This window comes from Thunnus albacares, chromosome 18, assembly GCF_914725855.1.
Source record: "Thunnus albacares chromosome 18, fThuAlb1.1, whole genome shotgun sequence".
Lineage (NCBI taxonomy): Eukaryota > Metazoa > Chordata > Actinopteri > Scombriformes > Scombridae > Thunnus > Thunnus albacares.
In genome coordinates, this window is record NC_058123.1 from 5,142,542 (window position 1) to 5,164,691 (window position 22,150).

Sequence of the window (22,150 nt, forward strand, 5' to 3'; positions counted from 1 at the left end):
ATGAGTTATGTTTTTGGGGGGAGTTATATGTTGCTGTTTTTACATTTTACGTGTTTTTTGTTTTTTGGGTTTTTTTTTTCACAAATTAAGGCATTTTTTGGAAATGTGCTTTTTTGCTTGCTAAGTGTTAGATAAGAAGATCAATACCAGCTTTGTGTCTGTTCATTAAATATGAAGCTACAAAGGACATGGTTAACTTAGCTTAGCATAAAGACTGGAAACAACTGCTAGCCTGGCTGCTTTCTGGGAGTTATGTGCAGCACATTTGTTGTTTTTACACTTTTACATGTTCTCTCTTTTTTGATTAAAACAATTGTTTGTCATTTTGCGACATACAGATTTGCTTTCTTGCTAAGCGTTATATCAGAAGATTGATACCACTCTCATGTTTGTGCATTAAATATGGAACTATGAAGGAGATGGTTAGCTTAGCTTAGCATAAAGACTGGAAACAAGGGGAAAGAACTAGCCTAGCTCTTTCCAAAGGTAACAAATCCACCTACTAGCTCAATAAAAACTGTAAAGCTCAACAATTAAAATCTTATATCTCAACATTATCAGATTTTAAAAAAATCTTTTATCTCCACCTTCCGCCATGATAAATGTGTATATACAAGCATGCTACTATAGTGCTACCATAGTGTGGTGTTAGGGTGGACCATTGTGTTGTGTGATGATGACTGACAAAGTAATTAATAAGCTGTTTGAATCATTCATTTATGAGTCATTTATCCCCCCTCACTGCTTTCTTTTCCTTTGCGTTCCTCCTCTGCCAGCTGCCAGTGCCTGAGGTAAATTGACAATGTAAATCGTAGGATACAATTCAGATCACATCAGCTATCTGTGAACACTGTATTTAAAAGAAATAAAACAAACATTGAATGTATCTCAAGAAATCACAATCAATCCTCCCTTTTTTTTGGTCACAAATCATATCAAAGTGTTTTTTAAATTGAAATAGTGAATTTGTTTGTATTATTTTACAGAAGACACAAGAGGTATTTGTGGAAATATCAGAAATATTCCTTTTAATTAAACAGCTTATTATTAGGTAAGCTGCTATGAAGCAACCTGGAATGAAAAAGTTGAAACTAAAAGCCATGAAAGGTCATAATTAAAAAAAAACAAACAAACAAAAAAAACAGTTAAAACTCTTAAGCTTTTAAAGTAAATAAAAACAGACTGTGTCGTCTTACCTTAGGCTTCCGAGCAGATGTGGTGTTGTTCTTTTTCTTTTCTGTCAGGATGAGAGCTGCTTCTCTGTGACACACAATGTTACGACAGCAGCTCTGTCTCAGCATCCAGCATCCTTTCCTGTACTCTCCTCCTCCTCCTCCTCACTGCCAGCCTCCTCAACACACACTGTAGTAAAACCCTCGCTCCGCCTCCCTCCCTCCCTCCCTCCCTCCCTCTCTCTCTCCCTGTCGCTCTCTCTCTCTCTGTTTAACTAAATCCGTCCACTCTCATCTCATCAGCAGAAGAAGACTAAATGGGAATGCCACTTGGCTTGCCAATTGCTGGCAAGGCAAACTACAAGATGAAATGACTGAGGAACATTTTAAAGGCTGTGATGTTGTATACGTTGTAAACTCGCTCTTGATATCTGGGAAGTATTATATTCACACCAGCAACTCTAGTGTATTCAAAGACATTTTTAGCATATATGTAGACACCCTGAACTGTGAGGCCATAAGAACTATATCTATATGTGGATAAACTGTCTCTAATATGAGCTAAACCTTCAAGAACCACCTTTATTTATTCTGTTTTATGTCATATCTCAATCAGATGGCTTTTATCCTGTATTTATGTATTTTTTGTTTCGTTATTTTACTACTGTAAAAAAACTCTGGATGGATGTATTGATAAATCCTGTCTGTATTTTTGATGGATGCAAATATTTAAATATCCCCTTAACACATGTTTTAAAGGATATGTCTGGCAATTTTCTACATTATTCTTATTGCCAACAAATCTCATGTGCATAGCTAAACTCACTAACAAGTATTGTGTGTGTATCCACAGCTTGATATATATTATTCCTCTGTGCCGTAGACCTCTGTTGTTGTCCAAAAAAACTATTAAAAACACGTTAATGAGCCACACCGCTGCACTGGGTGACATGTTCCTTCATTATTAAGAGTTTGGTCACGTTAGTTTGTCTACACAGCGACAACAGCGATCACGTTTTTAGTCTCCAGAGAGTAGTTCTGTGTTGTTGTACGTATCTGCTGTACATATCACAATCTCTTGACTTTATTATATTTATCCTCCACTACATTTATCTGACAGTTATAGTCACTTTGAAGATAAAGATTTTACATTAAAAAACACATTATAATCTTATAAATAATAATAATTATTAGTCTTTATTAAACAAGGACTGTGCATGAAAAACATTAATCTCAAAATGAGAAGAGATGATTTATGCCAGATTTAGCTTTAAACTAATCTGCAGTCTCTAGACAGATACACATAAAATTAAAATACACTGTTAAAGATTTAAACCAGTGCTTTTCAACCTTTTTGAAACTGTGACCTCCCACAAAAAAGCAGAGTCTAATTGTGTCTCCTTGTCACGTTTCATGTGTCTATGAGCTGTCATCACTTTCACCAAAGAGAAAATTCCCCTCTAAACTTCTGAGATTGTTTCATTTAAACAGCTGTTTGAGGACAAAGAGGTTAAGTTGTCAAATATTTCACACAAAAAAGCAAAGATTAAAGAAAATGCCATAATATAAATGCAAATTTGTGCATCAGAACTTTGTTTTTCATCTTTCCCTCCCATTAATCATCTCATGATCCCTCAGATTTATCTGTTTTATATATAATACAGTATATTTACATGTAAAGTGATTTAATACCAACTTGTTTTTTGTGCCTTTTATGTCTTCAAATGATATTTAAAATGAATTTTGCTGTTAATACTACTGTACTAGTAAGATTTTGAATGCAGGACTTGTACATTGTTGTATTAGCACTTCTACTTAAAGGGTATGTATAACAATTTTTGTAATTTTCTGTTATTTTTAAAATGTTATGATGTCGGATGTCTGTGTTAAACATGATCAAAGGTCCAAAACTTAAGGTGAGCGTATGTAAAAAGGCTTACAAATACAGCAGCAAATGTGAAAAATAAAACTGTAACACAGTATATTTACATGTAAAGTGATTTAAAGCAACTTGGTTTTTGTGCCTTTTATGTCTTCAAATGATATTTAAAATTAATTTGCTGAAAATATGTCTGTACTAGTAAGATTTTGAATGCAGGATTCTTACATTGTTGTATTAGTACTTCTATTTAAAGGATATTTGTCACATTTTTTGTTGTTTTTTGTTATTTTTATACTGTTATGATGTTGGATGTCGGTGTTAAACATGGTCAAAGGTCCAAAACTTGAGGTGAACATATGTAAAAAGGCTGCAATACAGCAGAAAATGTGAAAAATAAAACTATAACACAGTACATTTACATATAAAGTGCCATTTTCATCCTCAAATCACTGAGGATATTAATAATTCAATGTTTTTTAAGCTTATGTTATGATATCTTATTTAAATAAAGTTCTATTACTGTAAATAAAAAATGTATTCACATATCAACAGACAGACTGCAGAGGGTTAATTTTGAATGCAGTTTTTACCTTGTTGTATTAGTGCTTCTACTTAAATAAAGGATCTTCTTCCACCCCTGACATCTTCTACAATCCCCAATCAAACCATTACATTCCTGTTCTGTTATTGCTTGATAGATTAAAACCCGCTGCTGCCTATTTAACTCTGTGTCTCTGACTGTACACATGTGCCGCACAAGACTCATATTCACGCACCATATGGGAATAAGTTACTTTCTAATAGATCTATTTTTGGTTCTTTATTTACCCTCAAGCAAAACAGCTGCACTTATTATGTGCAATACAATACAAATCCAATAGGCCTGCTGCACTGTGCAATTAGAGACCATAATGATTATGTAATTCTATTATTCAGCAAACGTAGCCAAGGGTTAACCTTAAGCCATTTTCTAGAGCTGGTCACTGGAGCAACAAAGCCTGTTACTGGCACACATGTGGGATGTGACACCGACACATGAAGGTATTGAAATAAACATCAGCATCTGGGGACACACTATGATTTATTGATTTGTAGTTAGTGTCCCTGAGGACCACTTTCTGCCCTCTGAAGGTTCAGCTCTAATTAAACAAATGCCAGCCAGTCATTTAAAATGTGCTGTACTGGCCGGCCTGTTGTTGCCCTCTTGTGGCTCCTTTGTTGTAATGTCTAACAATTTGCCACTGGCTCCCCCCCCCCCCCCCCCCACGTCTGCTCTGTGTAGTTACGGTACATTGCACACTTAATTGTCCAAACATTTCGGAAGGCTATGAGATTTGCATGAAATTGAATGTTAACTCAACCTTGAAAAAGCACCAAAACAGCCTGTTTGCGAGCCAGACGATGTGAAGAGAAGAATCAACAGTTTCCTCAACAGAACAGAGATTTGAGTTTGTGTTATATTAATTTAATTAATAGTTATGAATAAAGTTTTAAAATATCAGGTTTAGTGAGGTTCAGGTGATTAACACGTGTTAGATTGATCCTCACAGCATCCTCAAGGCCCAACGAACAGGAAGTGATGCAGGAAAATAAAAAAATAAAATTAGAGCTGAAACAACAACAACAATAATATAATTATAATCTTTATTCATACAGCACTTTTAAAAACAGTTCGGAAGTGCTTTACATGGTTGAACCAGGATCACAATGAAGCAAGTAAAATCAGACAATTAAAAGAATACAAAATAAAATGTAATAAAATACACAATAATATAAGATAAAACCTTTTTTATTAAATTAAAAAACATTTTTTTAAAAGTTGATTGACAGAAAATTAATCACCAGAAAATTGGACAATCATCATCATTTTTTTTCTAGCAAAAATGCTTTTTGTGTTTTATATTTTTTATATTGTATATACTGTTTTATATTGTGGTAAATTGAATATCTTTTTGTTGCACAATACAGTCATCTAGAATACCTCACCTTGGACTCAGAGGAAATTTTTGACATTTTTCAGACAAAAAATTAATAAAGAAATATTTGACAGCTTTAGTTACTTTTCAGATGAAGATTTGACACAATGGATAATATAACAAGCTTTTAAAACACAACACGTTGTTAAAGATGAAACCAGTGGTTTCCAACCTTTTTGGCTTTTGACGTCTTACAAAAAGCAGTGTGTAGTCGGGGTCACATTTCACATGTCTATGAGTTGTTAACAGCTCCACCAAATAGTGATTTTTCCCTCTAAACTTCTCACATGCTTTCATTTCAATAAATGTTCAAATGATCCAATATTTCAGCAAAAATCAAAGATTAGAGAAAAAGTCCAGAAACTGAAAACAGATTTGTGTATCAGAACTTTGTTTTTTCTTCTTTCCTCTCCCATTAATCATCTCACGACCCCTCAGATTTATCTGCTGACCCTTTGGAGGGGCCCTGACCCCTAGGTTGGGAACCAGTGGACTAAACTAGCTAACTGTATATAAAGTAGTGTAAACTAGCTCCACCTCCAGCAGCTACAACAGTAACATGCTGCTCTAACACTGATGCTTCACTATTAATAATCTAATGATGTCATATATAATAATATATCAGTCAGAGGGACCAAACCACTACTTTTACTGCAATACTTTAACTACATCAAGCTCATAATACTTATGTACTTTTACTGCAATACTTTAACTACATCAAACTCATAATACTTATGTACTTTTACTGCAATACTTTAACTACATCAAACTCATAATACTTATGTACTTTTACTGCAATACTTTAACTACATCAAACTCATAATACTTATGTACTTTTACTGCAATACTTTAACTACATCAAACTCATAATACTTATGTACTTTTACTGCAATACTTTAACTACATCAAACTCATAATACTTATGTACTTTTACTGCAATACTTTAACTACATCAAGCTCATAATACTTATATACTTTTATTGTAGTAGGATTTTTCATGCAGGACTTTTACTTGTAATGGAGTATTTGTACATTGCTGTATTGGTACTTTTACTTAAGTAAAGGATCTGAATACTTCTTCCACCGCTGCATATTTACACAATGAAGCTGGTTATGAAAACACATAATTACTTATATAAGCCAAAGAAGAGACGTGCATACCAGCTGATGAGTACCTCAGCATTAACTCAAGCATGATATACTACAATGTAAGAAGAGGCTGATGGATGGATGCTTGATGTGATACAATCAGATTTGCAAATGATGCAGAAATGCTTCAGGGATACAACTAGAGTTGTGTTTGTACAGTAGTTAGAGAAGAGGAGGGCAAAAGGACTGCCCACGAGCAAGTAATGCTGAACACTGCACAGAGGACAGCCCTGAGAGGATGTGGGTGTAATTATAGAGATGAACAGAGCAAATTAACAAACAAATTTAACAAACTGGCAGCCTGATCTAAACCAGTGTCCAAAAACAGATAATGCCAGGAAGGCCTCATGGTTGATAAATCATCCTCATCTAAGATGTGGTAACAGGAGTAATTTGCTCGGTGCGTTCAATGAACAAAGAGGTTCAACTTTCCATGAGCCCAGAAACTCTCTGGAGAAACTGAAAATGTGATCACTGTTATTAGTCTTTGGAGCCGTTTCTAAACAAACTAACATGACCAAACTCTTCGTGATGAAGGAACATGTCACCCAGTGCGGCGGTGTGGCTCATTGACGTGTTTTTAATAGTTTTTGGACAACAACGGAGGTCTACAGCACAGAGGAATAATATATTTCAGGCTTTGGATACACACACAATAGATCAATTCATTGTTGGTTTGACTCTGCACATGAGCATTGCTGATAATATCCTTTAAGGCCTTTTTTAAATATGCTCTAAGGAGGAATTTTAACCAAATGAGAGCAGCAGTACTACAAGTTAGACCGTATCTGTTAGCTGTGTCTGATAAATTGACTTCAAAACCATCATCAGGAGCAGGTAGAGGAGGCAGGAAAATTATGGCTAAGAACACTATACCTCCGTCCTTTTTTGGTGTAACTTTACTCTTATATGTGCTAAATATTAGTGGGTCTCTAAAAGTTAAAATCACCAAATTTGGAGTTTTTTGGGGGGATTATTTGGTAGTGATGAAGGTGCCCTCAGCCATAGTGAAATTGTAGGAAATGACGAGAAAAACAGAGAGGGATGAAAGACCAACATTACAGAAAAACAGAAAAGGGGAAAGAAGGGGAAGCATAGTTAATGACAAATGATGGATAAATGCCAAATTCATGACTGTGCATGCTGAGGGCTTACGGTCAATGGCGTGTAGATAGCGTGTGTGTGTGTGTGTGAGTGTGCATTTCTGTTACATCTTTGGGACCAAGCGGATAATTCTGGGGCTGAGAAATGAAGCCAACGCGGAAGTGACTTAAACCTACATTCCCTCTAATGGCCAGCAGGAGACGACTCCACTGGCTCCAAAATGAAGTCCAATTGTATGGAAGTCTATGAGAAAATGACCCTACTTCTCACTTGATTTATTACCTCAGTAAACACTTTCCTAATGAGCTTATGGTCTCAGTCGCTAGTTTCAAGTCTTCTTCAACACAGCATGATGTTCATTTTGTAAATTATGGTCCCATTTAGAGTAAAATAGATGATAAAGCAGTGTATGCTTTAGGACATGGCAAGTTGCTACCACAGCGATAACATTGATTACATACATTACGTACTGTAACCCCAGATTAGAATAGGAATATAGGTGTAGCTGCCGCTATTTTAGTGTATTTTCAGTTCATGAAAATAATTGTAACATTTTGGTGGCCTAAAAAAGTCTTGTTCAGTGTAAAAGACCCTCTAGACCTGCAGGAGTGGGATATTCTGTTTTTCCAGTAAGTACATTTTGATTTAATGGTTTTAAGCCTGTTTTTCGCCAGCAAAAATTAGCATTAGCATTATCACAGTTAACCATAGACTGTAAATGCACCATGCTAACCAAGCTAGCAGCTAGCGCTAGGGTTGGTTCCACCCTCTTGTCCAAACCTGGTTACTTCTGGCTCCAAAAATCAAAGATGGCGACGGTCAAAATACCAAACTCGAGCCTACGAGAGTGACCTGGGAAAATGTGTGTGTGTGTGTAGGGGGAAGGTAGACATGTGCCTGCCCTGCATACACACATGTCTCTGTTCAGTAATGTCATTAATAACCCTGGGTATAAAGTCCTTCAGAGAAATTGTCCAGATGCTGCTCGTTCACTCTGAATGCCTGGAAGTGTGTGTGTGTGTGTGTGTGTGTGTGTGTCTTCTGCAGGGATGTCATAACACATCAGCTTGTATCCCTGGCGGTGGTGGCATGGAGCAGTGTTGCCTAAGCGTGGAGTCTCGTGAGTGAGCGATCGCCATCTGAAAGGGCGTCCTGTGGCGAATCAGATGCTTCTCGAGGACTTTGTCTGTAACCCTGTGACATCAGGCTGAAGAGGCTGAAATAAAGATAAAGAAAGAAAAAGAGGAAGAGGAAAAAGGAAGAATATTTTGATGGGAGAAAGTCAAGGGAGAAAGAAAGAGACAAAAAGACAAAAATTAAAACTGCATTCATTTATTTTTGTTGTAGTTTTTCTCTTTTTTTGCCTCTAGGGGGCAACATTGCAACACAATATTGAAAAAACAATGATTGCAGGTCCAATTGGAGCTCTTTCACAGTTTGGATTGGTATGAAACTAGTTGAATCATCAGTCCAAAAGATATCCAACTGTGTCAGAAAATATATGAAGTTAATTAGTTAACTTAGGGCGCCTCAAACACACCTCTAATCACCTGTTAAGCTTTCTTATACCTGGGGTCCGTTTCCCAAAGCAGGTTTAGTGAAAACTCGGAGTTTGTTAACCCTGAAATGAGGGAGACTCTGTTTTCCGTTTCAAAAAGGGAGGTAACTCAAACCAGAGAAAGAGGGATAACTCTAGCCTGTTTCAGAGAGAGAGGTAACGTAAGCTCTTGGTCAGTTTCCGGGACCAGGTTTTTCTCAATGAACCTCGAGTTTCTCTCTGTCTCCGCCCTCTTTCAGAGCCACACACTCCATTTGATTTCCTCATTCATTCAGTCAGCAGGCAAGTTTTGGCGTAGTTCTGCCGTCTGTCATTTAAAAAAATCATTAAAACAATCAGAGTCAGTAGGCTATATTAGAAGTCCATTAGGCACAGTAGGTGGCGACTTTTTCACCATCATGGCATGTCCATTTGATAATGATCCCGTGGATGAAGGTGCAGCATTACTGCGCAGAGAATTAAATAGGCCTATTCGTCAGGAGATAGTTATCAGACCGCGTATAGATATTATGGCATTTCCAGACCATTATCTTTTTGAGCGCTACCGTTTTACGTCACAGTCAATCATCTACATACACAACCTAATCCGTCCTTACATTTGCGACATAACAAATCGTAGTCATGCCCTCACATCCCAGCAGATATTGTGCGTCGCGCTGCGTTTCTTTGCAAACGGAAGTTTTTTGTATAATGTCGGAGATGCTGAGCACTTGAGTAAGGCAACTGTATGCAGGGCGGTCAGAAAAGTCTGCCTCGCCCTGAAACGGCTTTTACCCATCCTTGTCATTTTCCCTGGACACAAACCTGTCAGAGCCATCAAGGAGGAGTTCCACAGGATTGCAGGTGAATGATGTAGAGATCTGTTAAATTCATTTTAAATTATACTCTGTTAATGACATTGTGCTGCAACCTCAGACTGGGATTAGTAATTTTAATTTCTTTTAGGATTCCCCAGTGTGATTGGCTGCATAGATGGCACACACATTCCCATCATGGCTCCTTCACATAATGAAGCCGATTATGTAAATAGGAAGTCCATTCACAGCATAAATGTGCAGGTTCATGTAGATTGACTACTGTTTCAAAATGTTAAAGACTGCATCATAGTTCAACTAACATCTGTCATTCTCTGCACTGTCAAGATCATATGTGATGCTGCATACATCATTTCTAATGTGGAGGCCAAGTGGCCTGGGTCTGTTCATGACTCGAGGATAAATCTAGGACTCGAGTCTAACCTGAGCAACAGACTGCAACGTGGTAAGCAGCCTAAAGATTTGCACAATTTAATTCACTTGTCTCCCTCCTTTAATACACTAATGTATCCACTATACATTACAGGAGAGTTTGATGGCCTTATGCTGGGTGACAGGGGTTACCCATGCCAACCTAGGCTGCTGACCCCTTACCCCGACCCTGAACCAGGCCCCCAAAAGAACTTCAACCGGGCTCACTGCAGGACGAGAGCCTGGGTGGAGATGACTATAGGCCTGCTGAAAGCCTGTTTCCAGTGCCTACGTCACCTCAGGGTGACCCCTGAGAGGGCCTGTGATATTATTGTGGCATGTGTTGTTCTTCATAATATTGCCACTATTAGAGGAGAGCAACACCCTGCCCTACAAATTGAAGATCCTGATGATGACCCCATCCACCTGCCAGCTATCCAGGACAGCAGAGCAGTCAGAGACACCATATGCCATAATCACTTTAGAGTTTAAGTCACCATCATCACCACCACCACAGCAGTCAAAGCCATAATACACATTTCATTTGGTCTTCTTTATTTCCTACAAATACAAAAGCTAGTTTAGTTAATGTTCCAAGAGTTAACATAATTAACATAATTCACCTGTGACCATGCACTCACCTCTAACTTGTGCTCCAGTATTTCAATTTCCAGATCTGCCTTCCTAATCTGGCGGTCCAAGTACAGCATTTCTTTGTCAGTTTTCTGTATTTTTTTCAGCAGGTGTATTCTGTAAACTTCTTTTACTGGTAACCAGGAATACATAAGGAGGACATTAAATTATACAGTTGCACATGAATTCCACAGAATGAACCTCTGGTGTTTACTGAACATCTATCTCACTGTGTCAATCTGTGCAGTGGAAGCTGAGGGACCCTCCTGCTGCTGCTGCCCAGCCATGCTCTGTTAAAAAGGATGAGAATGTGTTAATACTTCAGTGTAGGCTAAATGTCTCTCTCTATTTTCCACCAGAATGGTAAGAAATGTGAATGGGAAGAGAACTATCAGTAACATATCATGTTACCTCTATAGGCCTTTTTGGATCCCCGTCTGTAAAGGCAGCAGACACAGTTTCCTCGTCCTCTTCATCCTAGATATGTGATATGTTTCAGTATACTTAAACTACCATTTGGCAAAATCTTTGGAGTATTGCCTACTTACAGTTACAAGGTCTGTTGTGGCGTGAGGGGGATCCACCAGGCATATAGCACCATCAGAATCTGTTGGGGAAAAAAAGAAAAAAAAGACATGAAAGGGAAATAAATATTTGTATGAATAGGCTAAAAAAGATATATAGGCCTAGGCATATTACATTTTATAAAAGCACTTGTGTCTTGGGGGGTGGGCTCAGAGGATGAGCTCCCTCCAGGGATTCCCTCAACCACTGGCCTTCCTAAATTCTGGCTTAGGGCCAGCTCCTCTGCCTCCATTAGAGGTGGCGGTGCTGGGCCACCACCCGTTTTACGGGCATCTGCCTTCTTTCTGTTGGCTGAATAGAAATATGTGTTAGTTTAAATACGCTTAATTATCTAACAGAACATGATGTAGATGAGAAGACATTTGTGTGTGTGAAAACAGCATTATGTTGGGGATAAAACTGCACAGTCAAACAGCCACTTAATATTTACTTTACAATGTAAAACATGATGAAAATGAGGTACCCCCATGAGATTATGCCGAGGTCTTACCTGTTTGAACAATGTTTTTATATTTCATCTTGAGCTGCTGCCAAGTGTGCTTCTCCCCAGCCGGATTGCACCTAAATGAAATAAATTAATAGGCGACCATTCAAGCAGTTTCCCCGTGTAATATTGTGATTGCAAATGACTACATTTAAACTTACGCATTGACTCGATCAGCAATGTTTTCCCACGCCGTCTCCCTCTCTTTCGCAGCTGCAGCGGTGTTGCACTTCTTTTTGCAAATGTGTTGAAATTCGCCGTATGAGCGAATTAAGATTTCCAATTCCAGCGGGGTAAAAAACGCCGCCCTCCTCTTCCTCGTTGCCATGGTGACTCGTCAAATCGGGGCTCCATTGATGCTGGCTATTTATAGTTGTGGTGCACGCGCTTAACTCAAGGTGAAACTACTCCGAGTTGATAGAACTGACTCAAATCAGCTGTTCTCGACTTCCGTCAGAAATCATTCACATACTGTACTGAAAACCACACACACATACAAGTTAAATGCTTTTACAGACGCAACTGAAACACACTATAAAAACTACTGAAAAGCTTTCACACATTCTAGTAAAATGTTAATATACACAGTTAAAATGCTGACATGAATTTAGGATAATCCCCCCCTCCAACTACGGTGTAGTTTCAGTGGCAGAGTGGCGCTATTTTTTTCCGTAAAGCAGAAGAAACTGTCATATATGTACTGAGAGGAAAATTTTCAGGGCTGTATATGACCACATTTTACTAGGTGCTGATGTGTCATCTATTGGCACATCAGCACCAGATTATAATGAGTAGGGTATCAGCACTTCTGTAGAAATTCTGTAGAAAGTACGGACTTGGAAGAAATTGCCTCTTAAGAGGAGATGGCTGGAAGTAGAAATAGGTTACATCACTTTTATCTCGTAGAATTACGACTTCATTCTTGTAATATTATGACTTTTTTTCTAGTAATCTCAAACATTTTTTCTCTGTGTGGCCCTCCGCCGTAGTGAGGCGATCAGCAAGTCACAGCTCGCGCTCTCTTACCGCTTATTTCCTGTATGATTGCTTAGAGTGTCTCTGACATCGTGACGCAGCTTCTTCTCTCCATCTAAAGGTAATGTAACCGACAATTTTCAGTGTTTGACACTTTAATGGCTCTTTGTGCATGTTGTTAGCGCTTTGCCCCTCTAGAAATCTGCCGTTTGGTTTTTAAAATTGTGGTTTGGAACTAAAAGTGAACTCACAACTAACGTTAACGGCTGGAACATTCTTCGATATTTTGTGGTTGAAGAGGTTTCACGTGTGGAGTAACAATTGAGGTGAGTTCATCCTCAGTGGTTGAACACAGTGTTTTATTACTGTGTCCCACTACTTACTGATGACTGACGGAGGGTTTATCCTGCATTAATCAGTCTGTAGAGAAAGCAGAGATGAGCCGCTCCTCCTGCAGTCTGAGACACTAAATTCAGCAGCCGATCTACTATTAATCCGCCATTCAATGGAAATAAATTGCATAAATTGTACATTCTTATGGATTGAGTTGTACAATCCCCTAGCCAAGGTTGTAGAGGTTTCAGAGCAAGCCCATTAAATGGGGCGCATCTACGACTTTAGCTCAAAGGGAAACATGTCAGGTTGCAGATAAGCCAGTGATTAAATGATAACTTTTAGTTATTCTTTCTGGTTTGTGAGTTGATCATAGAAAGTGTCATCTGCAGAAGTGGGCCTATATACATATGATCTTAAAAGACATTTGTTGGGACAAGATTATTTTTATCCCAACATATTCTAACCCACATTGTAAATCATACTTTCACATTTGATCTCTCAAATAAAAAAGCACCCCTCCTCCTCTTCTATCAGGTCTGACTCTTCTGAAACATTGAACACTGAATCAGGAATTAGAATAATTGCTCACTCTCAGATCCTTAAAAACCAACGAGGAGAAATTAGATGAAGTTAAAAATCTGTTGTGCAGAATTTTAGTACAAATGCAAGAAAGATGAACATCTTTGTTGAGCAAGCTGAGTCACGTGTTGGAGGGTTTTTCCCCCCATCTTCTCTTATTTGTCATTAGAAATGATTTTTGCCCTCTGAGTACTAACACAGACAGAGCTGCAACAATTAGTCCACTATGACGGTAAACTGAATATCTTTGGGTTGTGGACAAAACAAGACATTTGAGGATGTCATCTTGGACTCTGGGAAAGAGTGATCGACGCTTTTCACCATTTTCCGACATTTTATAGACCAAACAATTCATTGATTAATCGATAATGAAAATTATTTTTAGCTGCATCTCCAAACACAGATCACATGAACAGTTTTTTTAAATGACAGCACTGCCATTGATTTGTGTTTTAAGAGGTCGGATGAAAATCTGACTCATTCCAGGAAATAGCTGACACTTTGATCAGAGTGACACATCAGAGTGAGACATCATTGCTTTGCATCACTGACAGTATCAGGTTGCCATCACCACAATCAAAACATTCTATACAGTGTGACGAGTTTAACACGTGGTGCTTATTTATGTTTGTATTCACTGTAAAAGAAATCCCATGAAAAGTAAATTATAATTAAAGCTGCAAGCAAATATTTCTTACAAGTGTGGTGTGCTTTTATTTTGAAAATTTGATTGAAATGTGTACTGTCAGGTGTGTAGAGACAATAAGTAACTGCAGCTGGACACAGAAAAATACTCATACATTTGAATGGAGAGTGTGAGCGAACCCACATCTTTTTGAACATTTACTGCTTCCACATAGTTTTAGATACAAACTTCATTTGAACCTTAAATGAGAGAGCACATTTTGGCACTTAAGGGGTTAATTTTTACATTTTATCAAATTTTTCACCAGACCTGATGTGTATGCCAAATTTGGTGAGTTTTTGAGCATGTTTAGGGGGTCAAATTTAGGTGTGATGTCCCGTAATAATAAAGAAAGAAACACACAAACAAACAAACAAACACACAAAAAACAATTGTTTCCTCTGCCTTTTGGGGTTTTGGAACAGCTGATCTGCTATTGCATCCTGCAAACTCTGACTTTTTTATTAAAATGGAAGATCATGCATAATCATGCACAACTGAAATTTTTTAAATGTTGTTTATTGGTGTTAAATTTACTGAATATTAATGAAGCTTCCTTTCAAATCCAGTCAGTGAATGTAAATCCTCCTCCGTGCATCGCGTGTGCTGCTCTTCACTTCACTGCAGCCTCATGACACCATCTAGTTGACTGATAAAAGAATTGCAGCAGCCGATGGCAGCTTTCTCTGTCTCACATTGCTGTCTGGCTGCATTCACACTGATATAGAACAGAAAATAACAGTCAATCACAGGAGGAGCAGCTGATATTTAGGATTTCACAGGAGAAATGATGTAAAGGATGATTCATGTTTCCTTTCCAGATGAAGGTAGAAAGTGTGTGTGACTGATGTGGATGTGATTTCAGCAGCATGGATCAGTGTGAGGAGAGAGAGGAGGGAGTCCCTCCCTCTAAAAGCTCTCTGCGTAGGGAACATGACCTCCAGACTAAAGCTCAGAGGTGAGTTGAGGATCTCTAACTGTCCATCACTGTTACATTAATCCATCATCATTATTCACACTTAAAGCTCTGTGTGTGTTGTGTAGAAGCCCAGACTGGAACAGACCAGACTTTGCTGGATCTGGACTTAGACCTGGACCTGGACCTGGACCTGAACCTGAACCTGAACCTGAACCTGAACCTGAACCTGAACCTGAACCTGAACCTGAACCCAGCTGTGTGTCTTTAAAGAGCGACCAGTAGAACCTTTGTTCAATTGATTTCAAACGACATTCATCTGATAAAAAGTACGTTGTTTTCAGTAGTAAAATCAGGCAACATGATCAATATTAGCTAAAATCTAAATCAGCATGAACAGTTCTCAGTTTATATATTTGAGAGTATTCATTGATATTCAATAAATTCATTCATTCATTCAATGACCTCTATCTGTAATTATGTCATTTCCAGAAAGAATTTTACTGAATTCGTGAGCTTTAATAAAGCTGTAATTGTTTCTTTTCTATCGAGATCCAGCAGAGACCAGACTCTGCTGCTTCCGGACCTGAATCTGGACCCGGACCGGACCCTAGCTGTGTCCTCCAAGAGCGACCAGTCACCTGATCGCTACATTCATTTCAAACGACAACCTCTTGTCGCAAAGAGGTCAACTGTAACTAAAATATAAAATGTAACTCTAAAGGTTTTGCCAAATACATCTCTTTTCAACATAAATTTCAACATTTCAACATGAATCTTTTTAATATACATGTATATTCTCATATCTGAGGAGATGTGCATTGAATTATAATAACAGCAATACTCAACACCCAGAGCATTATTTTTTCTAACCTTTCCAAAACCAAAAACACAGAGAGAAAGTTTTAAGGACTGGATGTGTTTAACTGTTCTAATGTAAGCTGCTAACATTCGGCACATGATAGTAATGATGATGATGATGATTATTATTATTATTATTATGTCAATTTCCACTATGTGGTAGACAGTCCTTTATGCTTCTACATTAGAAACTAGGGTAATGTAATGCTCTTATCTGTACTGGAACAGTGATGTTCAACAAAATATTTTTTACATTCAATGTGAAATAAAGAATGATGGGTACCATATACTTCTGTCAGTTTCAACTTAATACAGAGGAAATTGAGGGTTTTTTTTTTTTTTAAAAAGTGGAAGGGTACCAATATTTTCTGCTACGTTTGGACTCCTGCCTGCCTACCTGCTTCATTAACATCCCTTTAAAAGTTTCCAGTTCCAAACATCATCTGCCCGTTTCTGTTTTCATCTCTTCCAGCTCAAATGATCACTTACATTTCTTTCAGCGCAGTATTTTTATTGCCACTTCAACTTCCTTCAGTATTTCAACTACTTCAAATGCAAACACACTTCAGTAAACTACATTTTTCATTCTCTGTGCTTTCAGTTCGGATTTGAGTGGGTTAGTTTGCTCAAAACACTTGTACTTTGTCAGTAGTGGCGCTTCACAATAGCCACCGTCTCAGAGTGAGACAAACTGGTTTTGAACTGCCCATGGGAAGTATTTGTTCCATTTTATGCTTGTAACTACAGTCATATATTTGACTGGGAACACTTCCAAAACGTGGTGACCTACACTCAACAGTGCACCGGAACGCCTCCTGTGTAGTCAGTCACTGCTGCTCTGCTAAACGTGCTGCCAACGCTACGCTTTCTGTCTAGACACGGGGGTCGAAGTGTCCATTCTTGATTGTTTTTGCTGTCTTCTTTTCTCTCTTTAGAGCACTTTTCTCTGACTCAAATCACACTTCATCTCTTCTTTCTCCCTGACATGCTGGAGTCAATCGGCAGAACCCTGAAGCTCCGTCCTGCTCCTGCACAGCCGAGTGGCTCATTGAGCACTGGTTTATTTAAACTTTACTAATATTAAACATATCGTGTGTCCAAATTGCACCAAATTCGACACTGCACTCACTTTGTTCCCCAGCCATACATCAGCCAAATATGAAGTTGATCTGATGAACAGTTCAAAAGATACGTGAAGGACATACAGACAGACAGCTCCTATTGGCTAGTTATATTGCTTCCGCCTCTGTTTTTCTCTCCTGTGTGCGTTTCTTCTTCTTTCTTGGGCAGTTTAACTTTGTCCCTCAGCAGTACATCCATCAAGTGTGAAGTTGAGTCAGATACAATAATAATAATTACACAATAAGTTTCAAATCTGCTATTTGATTTTCATACGATGCAGAAAATGAATGAAAACCAAATGGAACAATAAAAAAGCTGTACTCAATGTACACTTGATTTGCAGTAAAATGACTAAAACATGCAAAACCATTGGTGTGGTTCTTTAATACCTTTACAACATGGACATTACTGTTATTAATTGTAGTGTTTTCCCAGGCAAACATTTAGAAGATAAGGCTAAAGTTTTTAACCATGAGAAAATGCATATCAGCTGCTATTTTCAGCGGCAAGATTAATATATATTTTGCTAGTGAGTATTTACAGCAGCAGGATGGTGTATCTGAGACCAATTAAAATAAACTATAATTTAGTGGCTTATTGATGTGAGTTTAATAGTTTTTGAACAACAGTGGAGGTCTATGGCACAGAGGATATACAGGCTTTGGATACACACACAACAGCCTACTTGTTAGTAGAATGAACTTGTCAGTTTTGGTTTCCTCATGGTATTTATCGACAAAAACAAAAATACAGAATATCGCCAGCCTTCTCTTTTAATCCTATATATTTACAATAATTTACATTTCTGAATGGTATATAGTATTATATTTATAATTATTTTGTGTGTTAGAGGAAACATGGCCAAGTATGGTTTGAAAGATGTAAATTCAATAAATTATCTGCTGTTAATGTCAATCTATTACTGACATTTACAGCAACTGTATAAAAATCAGCATTTCATGGGTTCAAAATGACTCAACTTGTCATCCACTGTTAAAAAACAGCCCTGAAAACGCCAATGTTGACTTAGAGTCGACCATTTGTGAGGTCTCTACGTCATGAAATTTACATAAATGGTAAAATGATGCCTCCCCCAACCCTGTGCTCATTTTCTGATATATGCTGATTGAGACAGTTTTAGCTTCAGGAGCTAACGGCAGCTAACAGCGGCGCTGGTCTGCTGGAGAGGGTCTCTCCATCTGTGACTGTCCGCAGGAGGAGGAGCTGCTGGCAGCCACAAAAACATCAGAAATCGTCCTCACATCTCATCCTGCAGCTCTTCAACTCTCCAGCTATTTGTTCCTGCGGTTATCAGCTGGTAAAATCTTGTTTAAAAATGTGCAGCCGGAGCTCCGATGAAAGTCTGACTGAACCTGTCTGCTGAGTTGCAGTCAGTCAGGTTCAGTAACAGCTCAGGTCACACTGTGATTTTACATTTAAAAAAAGAGGATCAAAAATTCATAATAAAAAGAGTCATAATTGATGTTGTTTGCCTGTCAACAGTTTTACAGATGTCTCTTTTACAATGGTGTTCTATGGGGAAAATGCTTTTTGGGCCGCAGGAGGATTTTTTGCTGCAATACTGTGAGTGACCACTGGGAAAAATTGTCTGCAAGGCTGAGTGGCGGGGGCCCTATAACACACCCCCACACCCCCTCCCCACCCCACTCCACGACCCCCCCTCAGCCCCTTGACCACTTTTTAGCATTTTTCAAAATCACCATATTTTCTCTAATAGTGGCCGCTGTTCAATTAAAATAAAGGCCCCGGCCACTATTAGAGAAAATACGGTATGCAGTGGGCGGAGTTAAGCTGATTTGCTCATCAGTTCCGTCCTTTGATGTGTCAAGAATGTTGATGATGTCACACATCTACATTCCGAATATTCTTGACTTGAAGAACAATTGCACACTCTCACTCATTTGGTACCTGATCGCTCAGCTGTCCAAACCCTCTGAACCGACATATTCGTTCCTTGCGTTCGACAAACCTGTTTACTGATTGTTTTTTTTCTCTCTGTGGAAAACTGACAACTCTTAAAAATGGACGCCAACGCCATCTTTAAACGAGTCCAACAAACGAGACCATCCTCTCTCTCTGAAGAAGAGCGATGCCGCTACCAAGCAGAAGTAAGTCACTGTCAAATGTAAAGGTGCACTGTTCAATTTAATGTTACATTTGAGTATAATGTGGTGTTTCTGTGAGCTGACTGTTTGCTGAATCTGTCTTGCAGAAAATGATGCTCAGGCAATTCGTGCTCCTGAAGCAGCAGGATCAAGTCCCCGATCATCTAACTGTTCAACAGATGAAGACCTGGCTGCTGACAGGAGGGAGCTTTGTGGAGGAGTAAGTCAAACTGACCATTTATTTGACTCATATACTGATAGAAAACTGACAAATTATATTACAGCTTTTTTACAAACATGTAGCAGTTGTAGAAAATAATACAATTTTTTTTTTATTTTTACAGGTCTCAGGAAATTACGATAATGAATGATGATGGCAGACTTGAGACAAAACATCTCCTCATGGCTGAACTGGTGAGTAAATATAGTGAATCTTCAGACTGTAGTTTGATATGTAAACCTGTGTGTAACACTAGTCTACTATAAACCTTTATTATCTTATTGCTGAGACTAACTGAGTGTTGTTGACAGGCCTGGACTACAGAGAGGAAATTCTGCCTCAGTCAAATCGAGCAGGAGATCCAGGAGGAGCTGGACGAGGAGAAGCGGCTTTCACAGCTGCTGAACAGGAAGGTCACACTGGAGGGCCTTCAGATGTTTGTTACAGTCTTCCGACCAAAAGCAGAGAAGGCTGTGCGAACATATCTGCCATCACTGTTCAGCAAGCTGCTGAAATATTTTGGTGGATCTCACATTCCTCCCGTCTCTTCAGGGGATGCGAAGCCACGAGAGCTGTTAGACCTCCAGAAGAGCACTGCACCAGTCATCCAGGAGGTGATTAACACCACTCTCAAGTTCCTCCTGGAGGAACCAAAGTCTGCAGGCCAAATTGAAGCAGCCAGCGTTGAGGTTGGGAGACTGCTGAGGGACTCAGCAGCTCCCTGTCTGCCTCACTACGGACCTCTCTCTGCAGCTCCTCTGCTCGGGGTCTGCACTATAGCAGCAAGGTTCATGGTCAAATCCATCTTAAAGGAGTTTGACCGTTACTCCCAGAAGATCTTCCACATAATGGACTATGATGACAGCTTCTTTTCTGCAAGAGAGGACGTCATCTTTGCGATCCAAGATATGGAAAATAGAGTGCAGGCTGCCGCATGCAGACCTCAGCCTCAGCTTAGCACGGCGGTAGGGTCACAAGGGGGACCTCCAGAGGTCTCATTGGATGAGACAAGCCCTGTGAGGACATCCTCATCCTCAAGACTGGAGACCAACGTGATTATATACATGGAGCCGGAGCTGGAAGTCCTGCAGGAGGAGTTGGAGGCTGAGGACTTCGGAGTTCAGAGAAAGATGAAGAGGAAGAAGAGAGTGCGTGCTTTCTTCCGTGGCATTTGGAGGGCAATGTCACGCTGCTTCCATTGTCCTTCTGAAGACTAAATAATAGCAATGTCTGTGCCACGGAAGACCAACAAGAGGGACTTCTAAGGGGGAGAGAGGCTTCACAAGTGTCTGTCACAGAGGACTAAAAAGGGGGCATCTGAAGGAGAGGGAGGGTACTTATATAAGAATAATAGCAATGTCTGTGCAACTGAAGACCAAAAAGAGGGACTTCGGGGGGCAGAGGGGGGGTTCTCCAGAGGTTTCTGCTATAGTACACCAAAAAGGGAGACCTCTGGAGGAGAGGGAGGGCAGAGGGAGAAGATTCTGCCAGGGGACCAAAGGATGGGGAAGGGGGGGGGGGTCTTATACAAAGGTTTCCTCACTGGATGAGGGGGCAACCACTGTGACGACCAGAATCAAGTCCCTGATCATTTCACTGTCAGACAGATGAAGACCTGGCTGCTAACAGGAATAAACTTTGTAAGTCAAACTGACTGTTTATGTGACTCATATACTGACAGAAAACTGACATATTATATTACAGCTTTTTTAAAAACACGTAACAGTTGTAGAAAATAACACAATCTCTTTTTTTATTTTTACAGATTTCAAGAAATGATCGGGAGACCAGAGCCAAAACATCTCCTCATGGCTGAACTGGTGAGTAAAACATAGTGAATCTCCAGACTTCAGTCTAACTGAGTGTTGTTGACAGGCCTGGACCACAGCGAGGAGATTCTGTCTCCGTCAAATGAAGCAGGAGGTCCAGGAGGAGCTGAACGAAGAGAAGCAGCTTCCACAGCTCCTGAGCAAGAAGGTCTCACAGGATGAGGACACAACCACTGTGACGACCTCCATGTTAAGAATGGAGACCAACACAGACTAAATAAAATCAGTGTCTGTAATATCTGTCTGTAATGCTTAACTGCATTAAATAAACTAGAGCAGTGATGTTCAAAATGTGCCTACATCAACACATAGAACAATGAATACAGTTGATGTTGAGGTGTGAATGAGTAAATACACCAACAACGTAATAATAGGCTCAGTACTATGGTAGTAAATACATGTTCTCTTCTCATTTCAAGTAAAATAAATGCTGCATTTAAAAATGAAATAATGTGCATCCTAAAACAGTGGATCGATCATATCGGGCTCTCAGATCGATCTTATTTTCTGTGCCTTCACTTCAGATTTGAGTGGGTAAGTTTGCTCAAAAGACTTATACTTTGTCTGTAGTGGTGCTTCATAATTACCACAGTCTCGGAGCAAATGAGATAAACTGGTTTTGAGCAGTTACTGAGTTTATATCAGCATATCTTGGAGGCAGTACTTGTTTTAGTCCACATTCACTACAGAAACATCAAGAAACTAATAAATCAAATATTTAATTCAAACATG

The 22,150-nt window shown here is 39.0% G+C and overlaps 2 protein-coding genes and 1 long non-coding RNA gene across 3 annotated transcripts in view; 2 read left to right on the plus strand and 1 right to left on the minus strand.

Moving 5' to 3' along the window:
- rph3aa (rabphilin 3A homolog (mouse), a) overlaps positions 1-2,020 on the minus strand; it is a 41,206-nt gene extending 39,186 nt beyond the window's left edge. Inside the window, exon 1 of the mRNA XM_044333481.1 lies at positions 1,197-2,020. The gene's annotated coding sequence lies outside the window, so the exon portion shown is untranslated. The remainder of the gene's footprint in view (positions 1-1,196) is intronic.
- A 13,173-nt stretch (positions 2,021-15,193) lies between these two features.
- Positions 15,194-16,408, plus strand: LOC122968360. The gene is made up of 3 exons (XR_006398810.1): positions 15,194-15,302; positions 15,389-15,589; positions 15,813-16,408. It is a non-coding gene; the product is annotated as an uncharacterized LOC122968360 (long non-coding RNA).
- Positions 16,409-19,144: 2,736 nt separating this feature from the next.
- On the plus strand, positions 19,145-21,635 carry LOC122968978. Its single transcript, XM_044334531.1, has 5 exons — positions 19,145-19,372; positions 19,477-19,589; positions 19,714-19,783; positions 19,901-20,737; positions 21,465-21,635. The coding sequence occupies exons 1-5, from the start codon at positions 19,286-19,288 to the stop codon at positions 21,633-21,635; spliced, it is 1,278 nt and encodes a 425-aa protein (XP_044190466.1). The 5' UTR covers positions 19,145-19,285.
- Positions 21,636-22,150: the final 515 nt, after the last annotated feature.

What these genes read in the sequence shown, in the direction of transcription:
- LOC122968978 (XM_044334531.1), top strand. Translation starts at nt 19,286, where the DNA reads ATGGACGCCAACGCCATCTTTAAACGAGTCCAACAAACGAGACCATCC. An exon ending in GGAGGGAGCTTTGTGGAGGA is followed by an intron (nt 19,590 to 19,713) that starts GTAAGTCAAACT and finishes TTATTTTTACAG; the next exon opens with GTCTCAGGAAATTACGATAA. An exon ending in AGATGAAGAGGAAGAAGAGA is followed by an intron (nt 20,738 to 21,464) that starts GTGCGTGCTTTC and finishes TGTTGTTGACAG; the next exon opens with GCCTGGACCACAGCGAGGAG.